The sequence below is a fragment of the Marmota monax genome, unplaced genomic scaffold (assembly GCF_021218885.2).
Source record: "Marmota monax isolate L192 unplaced genomic scaffold, Marmota_monax_Labrador192_F-V1.1 WCK01_AAM20220418_F8-fsc00160, whole genome shotgun sequence".
In the NCBI taxonomy this organism is placed as follows: Eukaryota; Metazoa; Chordata; class Mammalia; order Rodentia; family Sciuridae; genus Marmota; species Marmota monax.
This window is the reverse complement of record NW_026694183.1, coordinates 1,846,576-1,862,705: the sequence shown is the minus strand read 5'-3', so window position 1 is coordinate 1,862,705 and position 16,130 is coordinate 1,846,576. Positions and strand designations below refer to the sequence as shown.

The 16,130-nt window shown below is 58.4% G+C and overlaps 3 protein-coding genes and 1 long non-coding RNA gene across 11 annotated transcripts in view; 1 reads left to right on the top strand and 3 right to left on the bottom strand.

Annotated features, from left to right (window-relative positions):
- Window positions 1–1,358: 1,358 nt before the first annotated feature.
- Josd2 (Josephin domain containing 2) lies at window positions 1,359–5,357 on the bottom strand. Of its 6 annotated transcripts, none has more exons than XM_046466196.2 (5): window positions 5,229–5,357; window positions 4,395–4,557; window positions 2,660–2,785; window positions 1,719–1,913; window positions 1,359–1,611 (listed from the first exon to the last, which is right to left on the bottom strand). In XM_046466196.2, the coding sequence occupies exons 2-5, from the start codon at window positions 4,538–4,540 to the stop codon at window positions 1,512–1,514; spliced, it is 567 nt and encodes a 188-aa protein (XP_046322152.1). In that variant the 5' UTR covers window positions 4,541–4,557; window positions 5,229–5,357; the 3' UTR covers window positions 1,359–1,511. The 6 variants fall into 6 exon arrangements, with proteins under 6 accessions (XP_046322152.1, XP_046322154.1, XP_046322153.1 ...); XM_046466198.2 differs by having other exon boundaries at window positions 5,238–5,357; XM_046466197.2 differs by having other exon boundaries at window positions 4,395–4,554; window positions 5,229–5,356.
- LOC124107906 (uncharacterized) lies at window positions 1,743–5,586 on the top strand. The gene is made up of 2 exons (XR_006856560.2): window positions 1,743–1,854; window positions 5,259–5,586. It is a non-coding gene; the product is annotated as an uncharacterized LOC124107906 (long non-coding RNA).
- Window positions 5,587–5,707: 121 nt separating this feature from the next.
- Aspdh (aspartate dehydrogenase domain containing) lies at window positions 5,708–8,131 on the bottom strand. Of its 2 annotated transcripts, XM_046466194.2 has the most exons (7): window positions 7,983–8,130; window positions 7,462–7,606; window positions 7,140–7,224; window positions 6,913–7,062; window positions 6,611–6,831; window positions 6,387–6,541; window positions 5,708–5,874 (listed from the first exon to the last, which is right to left on the bottom strand). In XM_046466194.2, exons 1-7 carry the CDS (start codon window positions 8,035–8,037, stop codon window positions 5,831–5,833), a joined length of 855 nt encoding a protein of 284 aa, XP_046322150.1. In that variant the 5' UTR covers window positions 8,038–8,130; the 3' UTR covers window positions 5,708–5,830. The 2 variants fall into 2 exon arrangements, with proteins under 2 accessions (XP_046322150.1, XP_046322151.1); XM_046466195.2 differs by lacking the exon at window positions 6,387–6,541 and having other exon boundaries at window positions 7,983–8,131.
- Window positions 8,132–10,874: 2,743 nt separating this feature from the next.
- Lrrc4b (leucine rich repeat containing 4B) overlaps window positions 10,875–16,130 on the bottom strand; it is a 33,013-nt gene continuing 27,757 nt past the window's right edge. For both annotated transcript variants that reach the window (XM_046466192.2, XM_046466193.2), the window contains exon 3: window positions 10,875–12,771. In XM_046466192.2, coding sequence (XP_046322148.1) covers window positions 10,936–12,771 — 1,836 coding nt within the window. In that variant the 3' untranslated portion in view covers window positions 10,875–10,935. The remainder of the gene's footprint in view (window positions 12,772–16,130) is intronic.

Below are 16,130 nucleotides of genomic sequence, written 5' to 3'. Positions count from 1 at the left end.
GTGGCATGTAAGGGGGTCCCCAGGTTCAGCCTGATTCTCTCTACCTGCTTCTCTCCCTCTACTCACACTCTCACCTCTGAGGACAGCTCTGCGACCCCTGAATCTACCTCCTGGATGTCACTGGCCCTGAGCTGTCTCATCCCTTCCATTCTGCGAGCACAGTATCCATCACCTCCTCTTCCTCAGTGTTTGCCTGGTCTGCCTGGTTTGCCCTGGCCAGGATCACCTCTCCCCGTGACCTCTTCAGGTAAACTACTGGGACGAGCAGCAGCACTTGTGAGGATGTTCTTCCTGTCTTTGCCCAGGTGGCCTTTCTCTGAGGCCCTGCACCCCCCTGGATTGCCACTGTCTCACCTAGTCGGTTCCCATTCTGGAGGCCCTCCCCATGGCCACTCTTGTCTCTGTGCCATTGCAGGTGACCTGCCCCTTTCCCTGTCCTTTCACCTTCTGCTATTTCCCACAGCATCCTGGGAGACCCCCTTTGGCCCCCACACTGCTGGGCCAGGAGACCTGGCCTCCTCTTGGGTGTCCCCCAGCCTGGAGCCTGGATGGTGGGCTTCTGACTGCTCCAGCCCAGGGTGTCCCTCAGCAAGGCTGGGCCCAGAGGCTGGCTCCACTGGGGCAAGGGCATCTCAGGGAGAGAGGCCCTGCAGGACCATGCAGAGGAGGCCCAAGGGCAGACCTGGCTCAAGTGGAGATGCGGTAGATCCTCACTGCAGGCTCCTCTGCTCCTGGCTCCTGGGTCAGAGCCAGGTCTGTAGCGTGGCCAGAAAGGCCAGCCATCATCTCCCCCTGTCCCCTCTGTCCTCAGGCTTTTGTGGGGCTGTGCTTTGCACCTGGAAGGACTTTCTCCAACATCCCCCCCGAGCCCCTCTCTTGCCTTCTTCAAGCCCTTGCCCAGTGGCCTTTCTCTGAGGCCTGGTACCCCACCTGAACTGCCACTGTCCACAGTTGGTGGATTATCTCACGCCTCTGGAGGTCAGACCTAGGATGAGCTCCCCCCTGCTTCCCCCGTGGCCTCATGAGGTCCACCCAAGCCAGGACCATGTCCCTATTGTGAGGCCAGTTGATGGGTCACCAAATTCCAACTGCAACCTTGCTGGAACCTTGCTGTCACCTAACATATTCCAGGCTCTGGGATTCCTAAACATCTCTGGGGACCATTTTTCTGCCTGTCTCCCAATTAAGACTCAAGAAATAAACCTCGCATTCTGCTCAGCTCTTACCCTACCACACACATCAGACTGTAGCAGTATTTTTTTGTCCCCTCATCTCTCTCACTAGGGTATCTGGCCTCTCGGATGGAAAGGGACCCTCAGCAGGTGCAGGGGGTCAGTTGGACACAGATCAGGCAGGGAGCAAATTGGCAGATTTATTGAGGCAGCAGCGGCATTGGGGAGTGGGAACGTGGGGAAGGGGAAGGGCCTCCTCCAGGTGCCTGAAGCGCAGGCCCTTCCCCGGCACTTGGAACTCAGGCTGGGTGCAGCCACACAGGTAGAGTAGGCCATAGGTCAGTCTGTCCGCAGCCAGCAACCCTTCTCTTCCACCTCCTTGGTCACCACCAGCAGCACCTCACACAGGCCCTGGGCCAGGGCGGCTGCCAGGAAGGCCCTGGATGGGAGAAAGGGGAAACTGAGGCCCAGCCAGCACATTTAATTGGGGCAGAGCGGGGTTCCAGCATCGAGGCCCCAGCCTCAGTCACTTCTGCCCTGGCTCACCTGACACCATCCTCATTCCCCAGGGCCTCGGGTGCTCGCAGCTTGGAGTCCAGGTTGTAGTAGACACCGTCCACCTGGCGCAGAGCCACCCAGTGCCGACGGCGCAGTGGCAGGGACAGAAGCCCCAGCGACACAGGTGAGGGCAGGTTCAGGATGAGCCCCAGCACCTGGGGCAGGGCCAGCTGGGACAGGGGCCTGGGGAGTGGGAAGGGGACGTGGGTCAGGCTGCTCTGCCCAGCCTTGATGAGCTGGCCAAATGTTACCGAGGTTCTTGATGGTGTGGGCCTCTGTGGTCCCCAGTCCCCTCTTACCCATCCATTCGTCCACCTTTTCAAGCCTCCCAGCCAATCAGACCTCCACCATCCCACCAGCTCCACCCACCACCAATCTGTCCATTCATCCACCTACCCAGCAACTGAGTCTTCACCCCACCCATCCTCCATGATCCATCCATCCTACCAGAACCCCTGCCACGGCCACCTTCCCACCTGCTCATCTATTCTCCAGGCATTAAATCCCACCGAGCCACCCACCCTCCAAACCCCCCTCAACTGCTAACTACCACCCACTGATCAGTCTCCTATTTATCCTGGTGTCCTTCACCCACCAAAACCTCCCACCCATCCATCCAGTTATCAGCCACCTGTCAGAGACCCACTGCACGCGTGCTGTCCATCTTTAAATCACTCACCCACCCATCCATGTGCACCCATTGCCAGGCACACCCAGCCTCTCACTCGCCCTCCTTTAATTTGCCTAGTGACCATCGTGCTGCTCGTCATCCTCTGCCAGCCTCTCCTGACCGTCTGGCCTTCACCTTGTCCTTCACCCGCCTTCTGAGCCGCCTGCTGCAGCGCAGGCTGTGCAAACCTCCCTCACCCCCCCCCCCCGCCACACAGCACTGTGCTGCCAAGGCAGGACAGCATGATACTGGGTCCTACCTCCTCCTGTCCCACCACACGGCCGCCAGGCCCAGCCCCTGCAGGGCGGCCATAATCACATTGACGTCATAGTTGCCAGTGCCCAGGAGGCTACGATGGGGGTTCAGTCGGGAGTCTGGGGCCAACCTGGTGGTTGTGGGTGATCAGAGTCTGAGCTGGGATCCTGGAAAGGTCTCAACCTTCCCATGCATCACGAGGGTCCCAGGGCTTCCCCTCCGACCCCTCCTCTCTTCAGCCCCAAGTTCTGTCCCTCCTGTCCTGACTCCCCCGGTTCCCAGGGCTCCAGCTCAGGCTTCTGACTCCTTCTACCTGGATCCCCACCCAGCCTCCAGCCATCCCCTCCAGCCACCTCCCTCGTGGCCCAGAGCTGCCCCATCCCTCCTCTGCTCTCAGCACCACCCCCCCCCCCCCCCCCCCGTGGCTTCCCAGCAGCCCAGGACAGAGTCCCACCCAGCAGCCTTCTCAGCATAATCAGTTCCTTCTGTGTCCTTCCACCTCAGATGTCACTACCTCTGAGGGAGTCTCCTGGCCTCCAGCTGGGCTTGGGGCTCTCTGGCTCCCCCAGTGAACCAAGCCCCCTGCATGAGGCCTGGCAGACCACTGTGTTCTAAGGCCTTCGCCTCTCACTCAGGGCTACCCGGCCCTCCCTGCTCCCAGCCATCCAGGTGCCTGTCTCCCCAGCAGAGCCCCACCTCTTCCACCCAGCATTTGTGGCCCTTCCCTGCCACCTGTCCCAGCTGCCTGCTGTTCCCCCCAGCTCTCCCCCGCCCAGGGCCCACCCTGCCACACGTCTCCCTCAGCCCTGCTCCTCTCCACAACTGTACCTTTGTTCCCTGTCTGGGCCCATGGAAGGCAGGGCAGGGGGAGGAGGAAATGAGTTTTATGTTTCTGTGGGCCTGTTTCCCTTGCCACCTCTCTTAAGGCAGGGCTGCTTTGGGTCCCCATTATGGCCTTGGCATGAAAGAGTAGATTAATCCCTATTTTGAATGACAGAGGAGACAAAGGAATCCTATAACAATCAGTCTGAGGATGCTGGGGAGCTGGGGGAGGGAGGCGGGACCATCCTTGGATATAGAGAGATCTCTCTGGGGTCACATGGGGCACTGTTGGAAGAGAGACTGGAGGTGAGGAGGCTGAGGAGAAGGCTGGGTGGAAGGTCCAGACAGCAGAGCGTTGGGCCAGAGGAGGGAAAGAAGGAGATATGGAGAAGTGATTCTTGAAATTTTGAGGCAGGACATGAAGGCTGCCAAGAGGCAGGAGCCATGTTAGGTGGAAAGGACAGCCAATGCAAAGTTCCAAAGGCATCACCACAGGGGAGCCCCTTCAGGGGCTGCAGAGATTCTGGTTTGAGGAGAACAGAGAGATGAAGCTGCAGAGGCAGGCAGGGACCAGAGCATGCAGCGCCTTGGATATCAGGCCAAGGGGATGCTCCCTCAGAGAAAGGCTGGGGAGTCAGAGGACTAGGAGAGGGGAGGGGCAGGGTCAGCTCGGAGGCTGGGGTAGGATGTACTAGAGGACTAAAACTGGCCACTGAGAGTCTGTGATAAGAGAGGGTGAGGCCTGGCTGGGCTGAGACGCGGGGACTGACGGGTGGAAGAAGCAACATCTCCATGCCTAGTCCCAGGCTCCAGTTCAGGCAGCTAAAGGAGCATGTCTGGGCCCCACAGTGAATCCCAGGTGGGCTGTTCTGCCTCTCTGAGCCGGCCCTGAGAGAGTCAGGGCAGGTGACAGTCACCTCTTGCAGATCTCATCGGCAGCCTCCTGGCTAAAGAGCTGCTGCTGCAGGACGTTGTTGAGGGCGTGGACTGCGCACAGCTCCAGGCGCTGCCGTTCATGGTACACGGAGGGTGGGCTGGGTTGTGCTCCTGGGGCCTGGGACATGCTGTCCTCAGCTCCTGCTAAGGTTAGGAGGGGAAAAGGTGCTCAGGGGCCCAGGATCTAGAGGGCCAACCTCAGAGGTCCCACCTCCCAGCAGGCCCCTTGGGCACGGAGATTAAGGTGGGGCTAGGAGCAGCCTGGGAGGACACTGGGTACCTGACCCTGTTCCCTGGGCCGTCTTCTGGCAACAGAGGCGATTCTTACAAAAAAATTAAAAAGTCTCTCTTCTGCTCACTTGGCAAGAGAGAACCACTCCTGCCATGTCTGTAAGTAAAAGGGTCCCTATCATTGTCACCTAGCAACAGAGGACCCCCTCTTCCCTGTTCCTAGGTTACAGGAGCTCTCTCTGGTTACCTAGCAACAGATGATCTCCCCCATACACAAGGTATCAAAGTCCCTCCTCTGATTACCTAGCAATAGAGGAATTCTCTCCTCTCCTCCCCTGTTTCTAGGTAACAGGGTCCTTCCGGGTTGTCTAGCAACAGAAGACTCCCCTTCCCCTGTCATTAAACAAGGTCCTCTCCTCTGTCACCTGGCAACAGGGACCCCTCCCCAGTCACTAAGCAATAGGATCTCCTTTTTCTATCACATGGCAAACAGGCCCCCTCCCTGGACACCAAATAATTAGAGCCCTTTCCCCGACCCATACCGCAACCGCGGCGCTCGCCCTTTGCCTGGCAACGCCCCTCACCCCGCCTGCCTCTCCGTTCCCCCGTGCCAGGGGTTCCCGCATCCCCCTGGGCGGCGGCTCTAGGCTCCGAGTGCAAGGCGACCGCACGGCACTGACTGGACAGGCGGGACGGACTACAGCTCCCAGCGATACCCGCGCTCCGGACTACGACTCCCGGCGGCCCCCGCGAAACTCTCCTCACGGAATATCCAGGCTGCGTGGCCCGGAAGTGTATTATCACCCGTTAAAAAACAGGTCTACAACTTCCGTCGGTCTCTGCGGCACGTGCCGGAAATGTGTCTCGAAAGGTCGACCCCTCCCGTATTCCCACGCCCACTATTACCCAGAGGCTTCTGGGAAATGTAGTGCGTAAGCTCTCGCGATTGTTTCCAGGGGGTTTGTTGAGGTGTGGGCCCCCCCATTGCTATGGCGTCAAATGTACAATGTGCAGACGTAGTGACGTCACAGAGGGAATCACGGAAGCAGACGGTAGACAGATCTGGAAAAGTCTCTGGTTTACTGTGACAGTAGGGAGTCCTGGGAAAGTGCGGCCGGGACAAGAGTGGGGCAGAGGTGTGGAGAGATCAGTCAGACAAGATGTCCTCAAGGGTGAAAGAGGCTTCTCAGCAGAGATGGATCCCAGGCCTGGAGGGAAGCTGGCAGCATCCTGCAGGGAGAGGGGGGAAGATGGACAATGAAAGACCACTGAAGGAAAAGAGAGAAGGAAAGACGGAGAGAAGAGACCGACGCTTGGGGGTGGGGCAGAAAAGTGAAGGGACTACCAACGTGGAAGGAACGTGAAGAAGGAGGACAACCCAGAGAGTTTTGGGGTGTGGACACATGGATAGACTGACTTGGGGTGTGGACAGATAGCGACGCAGAGACAGAGACTTGTGGTGAGGACAGATAGAGACTGACTTGGGGTGTGGATAGAGAGATGATTGAGGTATGGACAGAGGCCTTCAGAAGGTGGGACAGAGACTTCAGAGGGGACATGGACAGAGATGGAGACATAAAAAAATTCAAGTTGTGGAGTGGAAAGGTTAAGAAGATTCAGAAATAAAGACTCACAGAGAGAAGCAAAACTTAGAACCAGAGCCCAAGACCCCAGCCTCTGTGAACAAGCACCCAGAGCCCAGGGAGAGGGGCCACTAAACACTGAGGAGGGTCTAGCCTCACCCAGGAGGCTGCGCCAGAAGGCTGTGACAGTGGCGGAGCCAGTCACAGCGCCTGGCTCGGCAGGGTTCTCTCGGTGGGTTTGGACAGCAAAGCTTTGGCCTGAGGGGCCTGGGGGGCCTTTCAGCTCCACGTCCACAACGTGTAGGTCTGTGAGGCTGCAGGAAGCAGGGCAGTCAGTCTGGTTGGCAGGGACCCAGACCAAACCCCTGCTCATTTTGGCTCACCTGAGATCTGCCACAAGCACCCCGATCACATTGTCAAAGCCCAGGCTAGGGGCAGCTAGGGCAGCGGCTGCCATGGTGTTGGAGTTTCGAGGGGCAAATGGGCAGAGGCCACGGACAGGACCTTCATAGAGCACAGTGCGAGGCCCAGTGATGTGGGCTGAAGCCAGGGGTCCCAGGAGCCGGAAGCCATCTGGGTGTGTGGCCATAGTGACACGGAGGCTCTGGAAGCAACAGCTGTGGTCAGGGGGACTGGGGTCTTTGCAAGCCCCTACTGGTCCCTGGGGATCCCAGTGGGTCCTCACCTGGAGGCCTCCAGCTGCATCCAATCTGCTGATGTCCTCAGTCCCCCATAGAGCCCCTCGGGCCACAAACACAGCATGGTTCCAGCGGTGTGAGGCCCCCAGGAGCTGCCTCTCTGTGGTCTGGTTAGCCAGGGCTGAGGGGGACCCCACCTGGGGTAGGGAGGGTTGAGTTCAGGGGACAGATGGCTGAAGGGGTCAGGGCTTGGGTGTGGGTTTAGGCGACTCACCAGGAGGTTGGCATGGCGCAGGATTTGTGCCCCAGATTCATGGATTATTTGGGGATGGGCCACTTCTACCACAAGATCAGGGTGCCTGGAAGAGGGGAGAGATGGGGGGCCTTGGGGAGTAATTAGGCCTCCCCTCCCCAGGTTCTCTCAGAGTCTGTGGAGGGCTGTCAGTCTCCCTGGCCTGGGCTGGGTGTGCTTGTTCCTTTTCATGTTGGAGTGACCCAAGGCCCAGGGAGGGTCAGGGACTTGCCTGACATCAGACAGCTCAAAAAGGCCAGAACAGGAGCTTTAGGACGCCCCACTCTCACTGAAGGCCACTGACCTTTCCCCAAGGGCAGCAAGATCCTGGAGCTGCAGAGAAGAGGGCACGCTCCCTGCCATGCGTCCTGGGTCGCGATTCCAAACAAAAACAAGTTCTAGGCCCAGTTCGGGTCCCTGAGCCAGAAGGTGGGAGACAAGGGATTGTCCTGCGGAGAGGGAAAGGAGAGGGCTAGAGACCCAGAGATAGGGAGATGAGGGCCAGAAGAAGGGTGGGGACAGAGACACACAGAGAAGGGACAGATTCAGAGAGAGACAGAGAGAGAGAGAGGGGAGGGGGGGAGGGAGGGGGAGGAAGGACGGACAGGTCCAGAGAGACAGACATAGATGGACAGAGATGAGGGGGACAGAGAGTCCTACAGAGAAAGGGGAACATCCCCAGAGAGCAGCGATAGAGGCCCAGATGGGAACAGACAGAGAAAGGGACTGGGAAGGCACTGGATAGGTGGACACAGATAAAAAATGTGTTTGTGGTGGTTTTGGGAAGGGTCCTGAGGAAGGAGCCCAAGATGATAAGCGACTCACCAAGGCGGCCATAGCCCACCACCCCCACCTTCCAAGGGGCCTTATCCAGGGCCATGCCCTTGAATCTGGCTGGCTGTGGCAGGAGCTCCTGTGCTGCCTACTGCCCAGCTGGCCTGGGCAGCTGCTGATCTTTGGACAGTTGACCCTTGTCCCTTTCCTGAGCCTCCTGCACAGTGGGCGGAGGTGGGTTTGCCAAAATGGGGCGGGATGAGGCTCCTTCCCTGCATTCCCTCTGCCCTGGGCTGGCTGGGAGGACAGGGCAGAGGGTGTGGGGACTTGGGGCTGCGGGGCCTGGTATGGCCCCCGCCTTCCTGGCAGTTCTTTCCTCTGCAGCCCACACTGCTCCTTCCTGCTGATGTGGAAAATTCCCTCTGCAGTCCCCCGCCCCCTTTCTGGCTGGCCAGGTTGTCATGGAAACTGCATCCTGCTTGGGTTGTGGAGAGGAGCCAGTGACAGGGACTCTGGGCCCTCAGCTGGTCCCCTTGCTCCCAGGTCCTCATTTTCCCCTCCGCTCCCCACTTCCCCTAAGTGGTAGGTGGGAGGGAGGCCTCTGCCTGGCTGTGCCCCTGCTTCTCCCCAAAGGCAGCAGGGGCTCCAGGTCCTAGTGTCCCCCAGTCCCATGGAGGGGGTGCGCTCTCTGCACCCCTCAGCCCTGGCAAGTCCCACCTCCCTCCAGTGCCCATCGTCCTTCAGTTCACCTTGTCTTTCCCCCCTTCACCCCCCAGCCTCGAAGCCGCTTCCCCCATATTCCCCTTCTCCCTGTGTTCCTGCTCCCCGTCTCAGTCTGTTCTTCCCTCTCCCCACCAGCAGCACATCACAGAGGAGGAACCTGCGCGGCCTGGGGAGTCCCCGAGTGCCCCCAGGATCAGCACAGTCCCTGCGCCTGGCCTGGCGGGGCTGGCACTGGAGATGGCTGAGCTGCAGCAGGCCTGGCTCCCTGCCCCCACCACCACCTGGTACCACCACAGTGTTGCCATGGCAACCAGGATCTGCACTGAAAGGGCCTGGAGAAAGCATGAAAGATCCGAGCTAGTGGCCCTTGTCCCAGGTCGACCTGCCCAGAGGAGACAGGCACAGGCAGATAGGGCCAGAGGCCCTACTGTTGATGCAGGGGTGGCACTGTCCCCGAAGATAAGGAAAGAATTCACTTTAAGTGCCCTGGGTGGGGGAAGAGATAAGATGCCGTGGACACAGAGACAGCCAGGAAAGAGGGCAGGCACCAGGAATGCAGACCCTTGACCAGACCCCTCTGGGGCACACAGATGCATGCAGTGGGGGTTTCCTCCTTCCCCACCTTATGTGGTGGCCTCTACCAAGGGCTGGAGTGTCCCCCCTGGTGTTCAGGGCACCGGTATATGGGGGCAGCTGTGCCAAAGTAAATGGGGGAGGGGCCATTGGGTGACTTGGCTCCTCATTCCCTCTGCTTCCCTCTGTCTCCTCCTGCTTTTGATGACAGCCCTGGGGACTCCAGCCTTCTTGAGGTTGAATCTTGGAGACTGTGTACCCCCGGAGATGTCCAACTCACCCCTGCAGCTGCCCACTGGCCTGGCCCAGCACCACTCTTTCTGGAAGGACCCCAGAGTCTGTCCCCGAGTTCAGTCCCCTTCCCCTTCCTGGGCACTTGTTCTGTCTCTGCAACTCCCCTGATGTTCCCCAGGCCTCCTGTAGCTGGAGCCACCCTCCTGTCACACCCACCCCTTTCAGCCACCTGCTTCATTCCCCAGCAGGCTTGTGGGGATTTGCAGTGGAGAACGACCCTCTGATTTGGACCCTGTCGTGGGTTGCATTTTGCCATCTGGAAAGAGATGTTGAAGTCCTGACCTTTGGTACCTCAAATGTGACCTCTGATGGTTGGGTGTCTCCAATGATCAGGTTAAGAGACGCTTTTCCTGGAGGTGGGCTCCTAACGAATCCCCTGTTACCTGGCCCTGCATGGAGGCCGAGTTGGATACAGACAGGCACATACAGCGGGAAGGTGATGTGTCAACACAGGGGAAGGACTGGGGGACGATGCTGCAAAGCAAGGCTGGCACCTGAGCTTGGACTTGAAGCCTCCAGCACTGTCACACGATACAAGCGGTTGTTTTAAGCCACCCAGCCTGTGGTACTTTGCAGCCCTAGGCCCCCCGCCATGTTGTCAGCCGAGATGTGGGAGGCAGTGTGAGAATTCCCAGCAGAGACTGGCTGCCGCGAGGTGCGATGGGAGCAGCAGGTGTGCACCGGGTGACCATGACCCTCTCTGGGGTCTGGGGTGAGGGGGGCGCCTAAGACCACCTGGAGATGAGTCAAGCTGGTTGGAACCTATGAGGCTTCAGTTCCACCCCCTCGTTGTGGTCCCCACCCACATCCATTTTGTTTTGGGTCTCCTCCATGCTTTCATGACCAAAAAAAAAAAAATTTTTTTTTTTTTTTTTACTTTTTCCGTGTTTTTTTTTTTTTAAAGTAATTACAGAGCAGGTAGTCGTTGACGCAAACCTCCCTTCAGTATCAAAAGAGTCTACGGGCACGAGGGGCTGGGGCGCGGACGCCGCCCCGACCCCAGCCACCGGCCGGCAGCCGGGAGCGGAGCTAGCGCGGGGACGCCGGGTGTCTCCGGCGGTGTCTGTCTCTTGGGTCTCGGGGGTGGGGGAGGGGAGGGAGGGACAGGCGTCAAACTGCAAAAAATGAACCGTAAAAGGAGGGCTGTTGGGACGAGGGGAAAGGACACCCCTCAAAAAAGCTCCTCTCCCCTGGAAGGCGGCGGGCGGGCGGGCCGGACTTGGTCGCAGGGCGCGAGGAAACGCGCGGGCTCGGCCGCTTCTCCTGGTCTCGCGTCCCCTCCGGTCGCCCGGCCGGTGGGGCGGCGAGGGGCGGCGAGGGGCGCGGAGGCGCGTGCCCGGACCCCAGCGCGCGCGGCGGGGCGGGAGCCGCGGTCCCCACCCGCCCGCGTCCCGCGGGCCGAGGCGCGGCGGCCTCAGATCTGCGTCTCTTGCACGTTCTCCTTGGAGCCGCTCTTGAAGAGCAGAGGTTCGTGGATGGAGTTGAGGCCGGCCGGGCCCTTGCCCCCGCAGCCCCCGCCGCCGGGGTTGCTGCTGTAGTGCGCCTTGAAGGCGGCCGCCACGTAGTGGTGGTGGTTGAGGTGGTCGCGCTCCAGGGCGGGCAGGGCCAGGTGGCTGTCCCCGCCCACGCCGGCCCCGCCGGCCACCGCGGCGGCGGCGGCCACCGACACGGCCGAGGCTGCGGGCAGCTCGTCCTCCACGTTGATGATTTCCACGGTGCGCGTGGGCCCGTGGTGCTTGTGGAGCTGGTGCTGCTTGCGCAGCTTGTAGAAGGCCACCAGCATCACGGCGGCCATGAACGTGATGGCCACGAAGCAGCCGATGATGATCTTGGTGGTCTTCATGACGTCGTCCAGGTCCTTGAGGGCGTTCTCCGTCACGTCCGTGATGGGCACCGTGAACGCCTTCTCCGTGGGCCGGGAGGAGCGCGGAGCGGGCGCCGTGGTGGACGACGAGGCAGGCCCGGCCGCGTCCCCCGGCCGGCCTCCTCCCCAGACGCCGTCCGTCGTGGGCCCCGGGGGCTCCTTCTCCGTCCCCCGCGGCTGCAGGGCCTCCTCCCCGGGCTGCGTCTCCAGGGTCTCCACGGTCACCGTAGTGAAGTAGGTGTAGCCGCCACTGCCGCCTCCGCCGCCCCCGCCCCCGGGCCCGCCCCCGCCGGCTCCCCCAGCGGCCACGGGGTCCACCGCCGAGACGTTGAGCGTGGCGGAGGCGGTGGTGTTGCCGGCCGAGTTCGTCACCATGCACGTGTACTGGCCCGTGTCCTGCACGGTGACGTTGGTGAAGTTGAGCGTTCCGTCGTGCAAGACCGAGATGCGCACGCGGTAGGAGCCGTGGGTCATGAGGGTGCCGTTGGGCGTCAGCCAGTTGACGGAGGTCATGGAGGTGCCCGTGCGGCACTTGAGCTCGGCGGCCATGCCCTCGGTGACATTGAGGTCCGTGGGCGGCTCCACAATGACCGGCGCGTAGCAGGTGAAGTGCGACTGGTCCAGCTCGCCGATGTAGCGGCCCTTGAGGCCCGCCGGCGCGTGGCAGCGGGCGCAGCACGTCGTGTTGCTGGGCACCGTCTCCTTCAGCCACCAGCTCAGCCAGAGCACGTCGCAGTTGCAGTGCCAGGGGTTATGGTTGAGGTGCACCCGCTCGAGGCGGTGCAAGGGTGTGAAGAGGTCGTGGGGAAGCGACATCAGGTTGTTGTGGGACAGGTTGAGCTCCTCCAGCGACTTGAGGTCGTCGAAGGCATTGCGCTCGATGGTGGCCACCTGGGCGTGCATCAGCCACAGCTTGCGCAGGCTGGTGAGGCCCTGGAAGGAGCCCGGGCGGATCAGGTCCAGCCGGTTGCCCGACAGCTCCAGCTCCTCCAGGCGCACCAGGGCGGTCAGGTTGGGGATGTCCTTGAGGTTGCACATGCCCAGGTTGAGGTAGCGCAGGTTGACCAGCCCCTCGAAAGCTGCCTCCGAGATGTACTCCAGCCGCTTGAGCTCGCCCAGGTCCAGGCGGCGCAGCGAGGGCACGCGGTTGAAGGCGTAGGAGGGGATGCTCTCGATGGGGTTGTTGCGCAGCCAGAGCTCCCGCAGCTTGGACAGGTACTCGAAGGCCTGCGTGGGCACCGTGGTCAGCCGGTTGTCGAAGAGCTCCAGCGTGTTGAGGCTGGGCAGCCCGTTAAAGGCGCCCACCTCGATCTTGCGCACGAGGTTCTTGCTCAGCTGCAGGATCTCCAGGTGCCGCAGGTGCTTAAAGGTGTCTGTGCGGATCACCTGGGGGTGGGGAGGAGAAACGGATCAGTGATACTGACCATCATACGGGCACCCGGTGCTGACAAGAGTGTGGAACCACCGGATTTCTCATACTTGACTGGTGGGAGAATCAGATGGTGAGACCACTTTGGAAGAGACTATAGCTGCTGACAATGTTAAGACGGGGCTGCCACGCCTCCGCCATTGCACTCCCGGGCTCTTCCTCAAGAGTAATGAAAACAGATGTCCACGCAACACTCGCGGCGTGGGTGTTCACAGCATTTCTGTTCATTACAGCCTGGAATGGAAACCCCAAATGTCCACCAACGGGTGAACAACAAGCACAGAGGTTCGTCCCTACAACAGAACCCTACCCCTCGCCCTCAAGGAAGGAACCGCCCCCCACGCTCCCTCCAGCCTTGGGCAGAGCAGAGGAAGCCCCACCAGGCAGCCAGAGGCCTGATGCCACGCTCCAGGGGTCCCCAGTGGGTGTCTTCTAGTGTGGGTGGGGTGGGGGCAGGTGGGAAGGGACATGAGGGAACGTTCAGGGGCAATGGAAATGTTGTCTATTGGGGTGGTGTTATGTGGGTGAGTGTAACTGTCAAAATTGCCAACTGTACACTTAAAACGGGGTCCTTTATTATGTGTAAATTATACTTATTGTAAAAAATAATAAAAGATCAAGAATAGGAATAGTAGTAACTAACAGGCATTGAACATTATTTGGTGCCAGGCACTACTCTAAATACTTTATGGGTAATAACTCATTTAACCCTCTAACTGCCCTATGCCATAGGTAGGTACTATTAGGAGTCCTTATTTAATATCTGCAGTCCCAAAATTCACAAAACCCTGAAAGCCATATTTTTCATAATTTTGATACCAAACTCCACGTGAAAGTATTTTGTTTATTTATTTATTTTTGCAGTGCTGGGGATAAAACCCAGAGCCTCATGCATGCTAGGCAAGTGCTTTTCCACTGAGCCACATCCCAAAAGCTTTCCTTTTTTTAAAATTTTGAGACAGGGTCTTACTAAGTTGTCAGGCTGGTCTTGAACTTGTGATCCTCCTGCTTCAGCTTCTGGAGTAGCTGGAATTGTAGGTGTGTACCACAGAGCTGGTTTATTTAAGGCTCTTATTGGTCTCACTTGACAATTGAAACATTTCACTATAGAAATAGTTACATATTTGATCAAGAGTATGTTATAAAATATATGCTGCATTTTACCACCTTTCTAATATCAGAGTGCCCAAACACGTCTAGCCTTGAGGGTTTTCACTTGAGGGATTGTGAATTAGGCACAGAGAGGTGCATTGACTTATCCAAGGACACAGAGAGGGAATAGTACTTGCCACTAGATCAAGGCCCTCTGGAACTGGAGTCCCAGCTCCTAGCCCATGACCTTGGCTACCAGTTACATGTAGGGGCTGGGGCTGGGGACCACAGGAGAGACAGTGCTGGGCTGGGGCATGGTGGGCAGTCTCACAGGGTCCTCCTGTCGCCATGCTGAGTGCACTGAGGTACAGAAGGCCACACAGCAATCAGATCACATGTCTGAAGCCTAGTGATGTGGCAATGCTTGTGTAGAATATTGGGGGTGGGGATGGGGAGCCCCAGATAGGATACTGTACAATCACAATTTCATAAAACTAAGAATTAGGTATCTGTCTACATGTGCCAAAAAAGCCTGGGAGGAAATCCTCCAAGCTGTTCTTAGCACTGAATTCCAGATGTTGGGGATTATAGGAAATTTTTTCTTTTGTTATTTTTCCCCCAATGAACAAAAAGCAGGAATAAGAAGCAGGAATAAAAACAAAACTAACAAAGAAAAGGTAAAGAAAAAAAAAAAACTGTACCCGAAAGGCATTCAGTATAAGGAATGCAATATTCTTGGCAAAGTCATAGTCACAGAATGATAATAGCGGCCACTACTTACACCCACGTTGCCCAGTGGAAATGCCATGTGAACCACATGTGCACTTCCTAAATTTCCTAGATCCACATATTAAAAAAACAAAACTGAACAGGTGAAATCAAATTTTTTGTTTCTTTTAAAATTGACACATAATGAAATCAATTCTAATAATATTTTATTTAAGCTGATGTACCAATAATATCATCCTTTTACCATGTAATCAAGATGAAATCTTATGAACGAGTCGCTTGCGCTCCCAATCCAGCACGTTTGGCACTCCGGGTGCACCTTCGGTGGGACTTGGGCCCAAGTATTAGATGTCGCAGCTTCACCAGGAGCCTTCTCGGCGCCCGTGATGCTTTATGAACACAATTGTGCCTTATCCTCCAGCGGCCCTATGAACAAGGACTATCGCTGCCCCGTTTTAGAATGGAGGAAACCGAGGCCCACAGAAGCGGCTAGATGGTGGGCAGAGCTGGGCCGCAACGCATCCGCAGCACCGCTGTTCCCATTGGGTGAACAAGGAAACCGAGGCCGCGGGTGTGGCTGGAATGGCAGAGCCCTGTCCACATCTTACCTCCTCCTCCTTGGCTGTAGGACCTGTCACTGGAGCTCTCTGTGCCAGGGGTCCACTCCTGCCGTGAAGGGAGGCTGATGAAAGCCACTTCGGAGGGCAGAGAGGTCGAGTGCGAGCGCTCAGCGCCTCTCATCACACCGTTATTCTTACTGTTCTATTGGCGTGTTGTAACCTGTATCCTGCCCTTGGGGTTAGAGCGCTGAGCCTTTCTGACCACAGGCCGCATACGCTTCGCCACCCGCGGAGGGAAACCCTTGCTGCTTCCGATGAAAATCGGTAGCATAGACGGGACGTTTCCTGGTGCAGCCCAGGCCCTTCAGTCCCCTGCCTGTTCCTGGGCCTGTGAGTCCCACTGCAGCCCCTCCTCTCCATACCCACGGCAACAGAAGAATCTGTTTTACCCTCGGATCCCCTGACCCTCCCTGCTCCCAGTCCTCGCAGGCCTCCCACCATTCCTGGTGCAATCCCATCCCCAAGGGACCCTGCCCCAGCAGCTCATCCCTGAGGACCTTCCCTTTCATCCCGTCCTAGCCCATCACTGAACACAGCCAACTTGCACCTGCTCACCCTCTGGCCCTTGCTGCTCCCTCCACTACTTTTTCTGGCTATCTCCCCGCTCCCTTTGACACCCAACTCTGGTGTTACCTGTTCCAGAGGAGTCCTGCCCCCTCCCCATCTGCCCACCCAGCCTGGTCATGGTACCCCCACTCTGGGCCTCCATCTGTGCTGAGCTGCTATTTGCATCTCATCCACCAGAATCTGGGCCCCTCCAGCAAGGACAGGGTCTGCATCTGGACCACTGAGTTTGGGAGAGCACGATGGCTTTGGGCAGTACCCAGGCATTCAGTAGTGTGGATTTGAAAACAGCTCCCCCCCTTGTGTGAGGG

What these genes read in the sequence shown, in the direction of transcription:
- Josd2 (XM_046466196.2), bottom strand. Translation starts at nt 4,540, where the DNA reads ATGTCCCAGGCCCCAGGAGCACAACCCAGCCCACCCTCCGTGTACCAT. An exon ending in GCCGATGAGATCTGCAAGAG is followed by an intron (nt 2,786 to 4,394) that starts GTGACTGTCACC and finishes CACAACCACCAG; the next exon opens with GTTGGCCCCAGACTCCCGAC. An exon ending in GTGTGGTGGGACAGGAGGAG is followed by an intron (nt 1,914 to 2,659) that starts GTAGGACCCAGT and finishes CCCACTCCCCAG; the next exon opens with GCCCCTGTCCCAGCTGGCCC.
- Aspdh (XM_046466194.2), bottom strand. Translation starts at nt 8,037, where the DNA reads ATGGCCCTGGATAAGGCCCCTTGGAAGGTGGGGGTGGTGGGCTATGGC. An exon ending in ATGCAGCTGGAGGCCTCCAG is followed by an intron (nt 6,832 to 6,912) that starts GTGAGGACCCAC and finishes TGTTGCTTCCAG; the next exon opens with AGCCTCCGTGTCACTATGGC. An exon ending in GTGCTTGTGGCAGATCTCAG is followed by an intron (nt 6,542 to 6,610) that starts GTGAGCCAAAAT and finishes TGCTTCCTGCAG; the next exon opens with CCTCACAGACCTACACGTTG.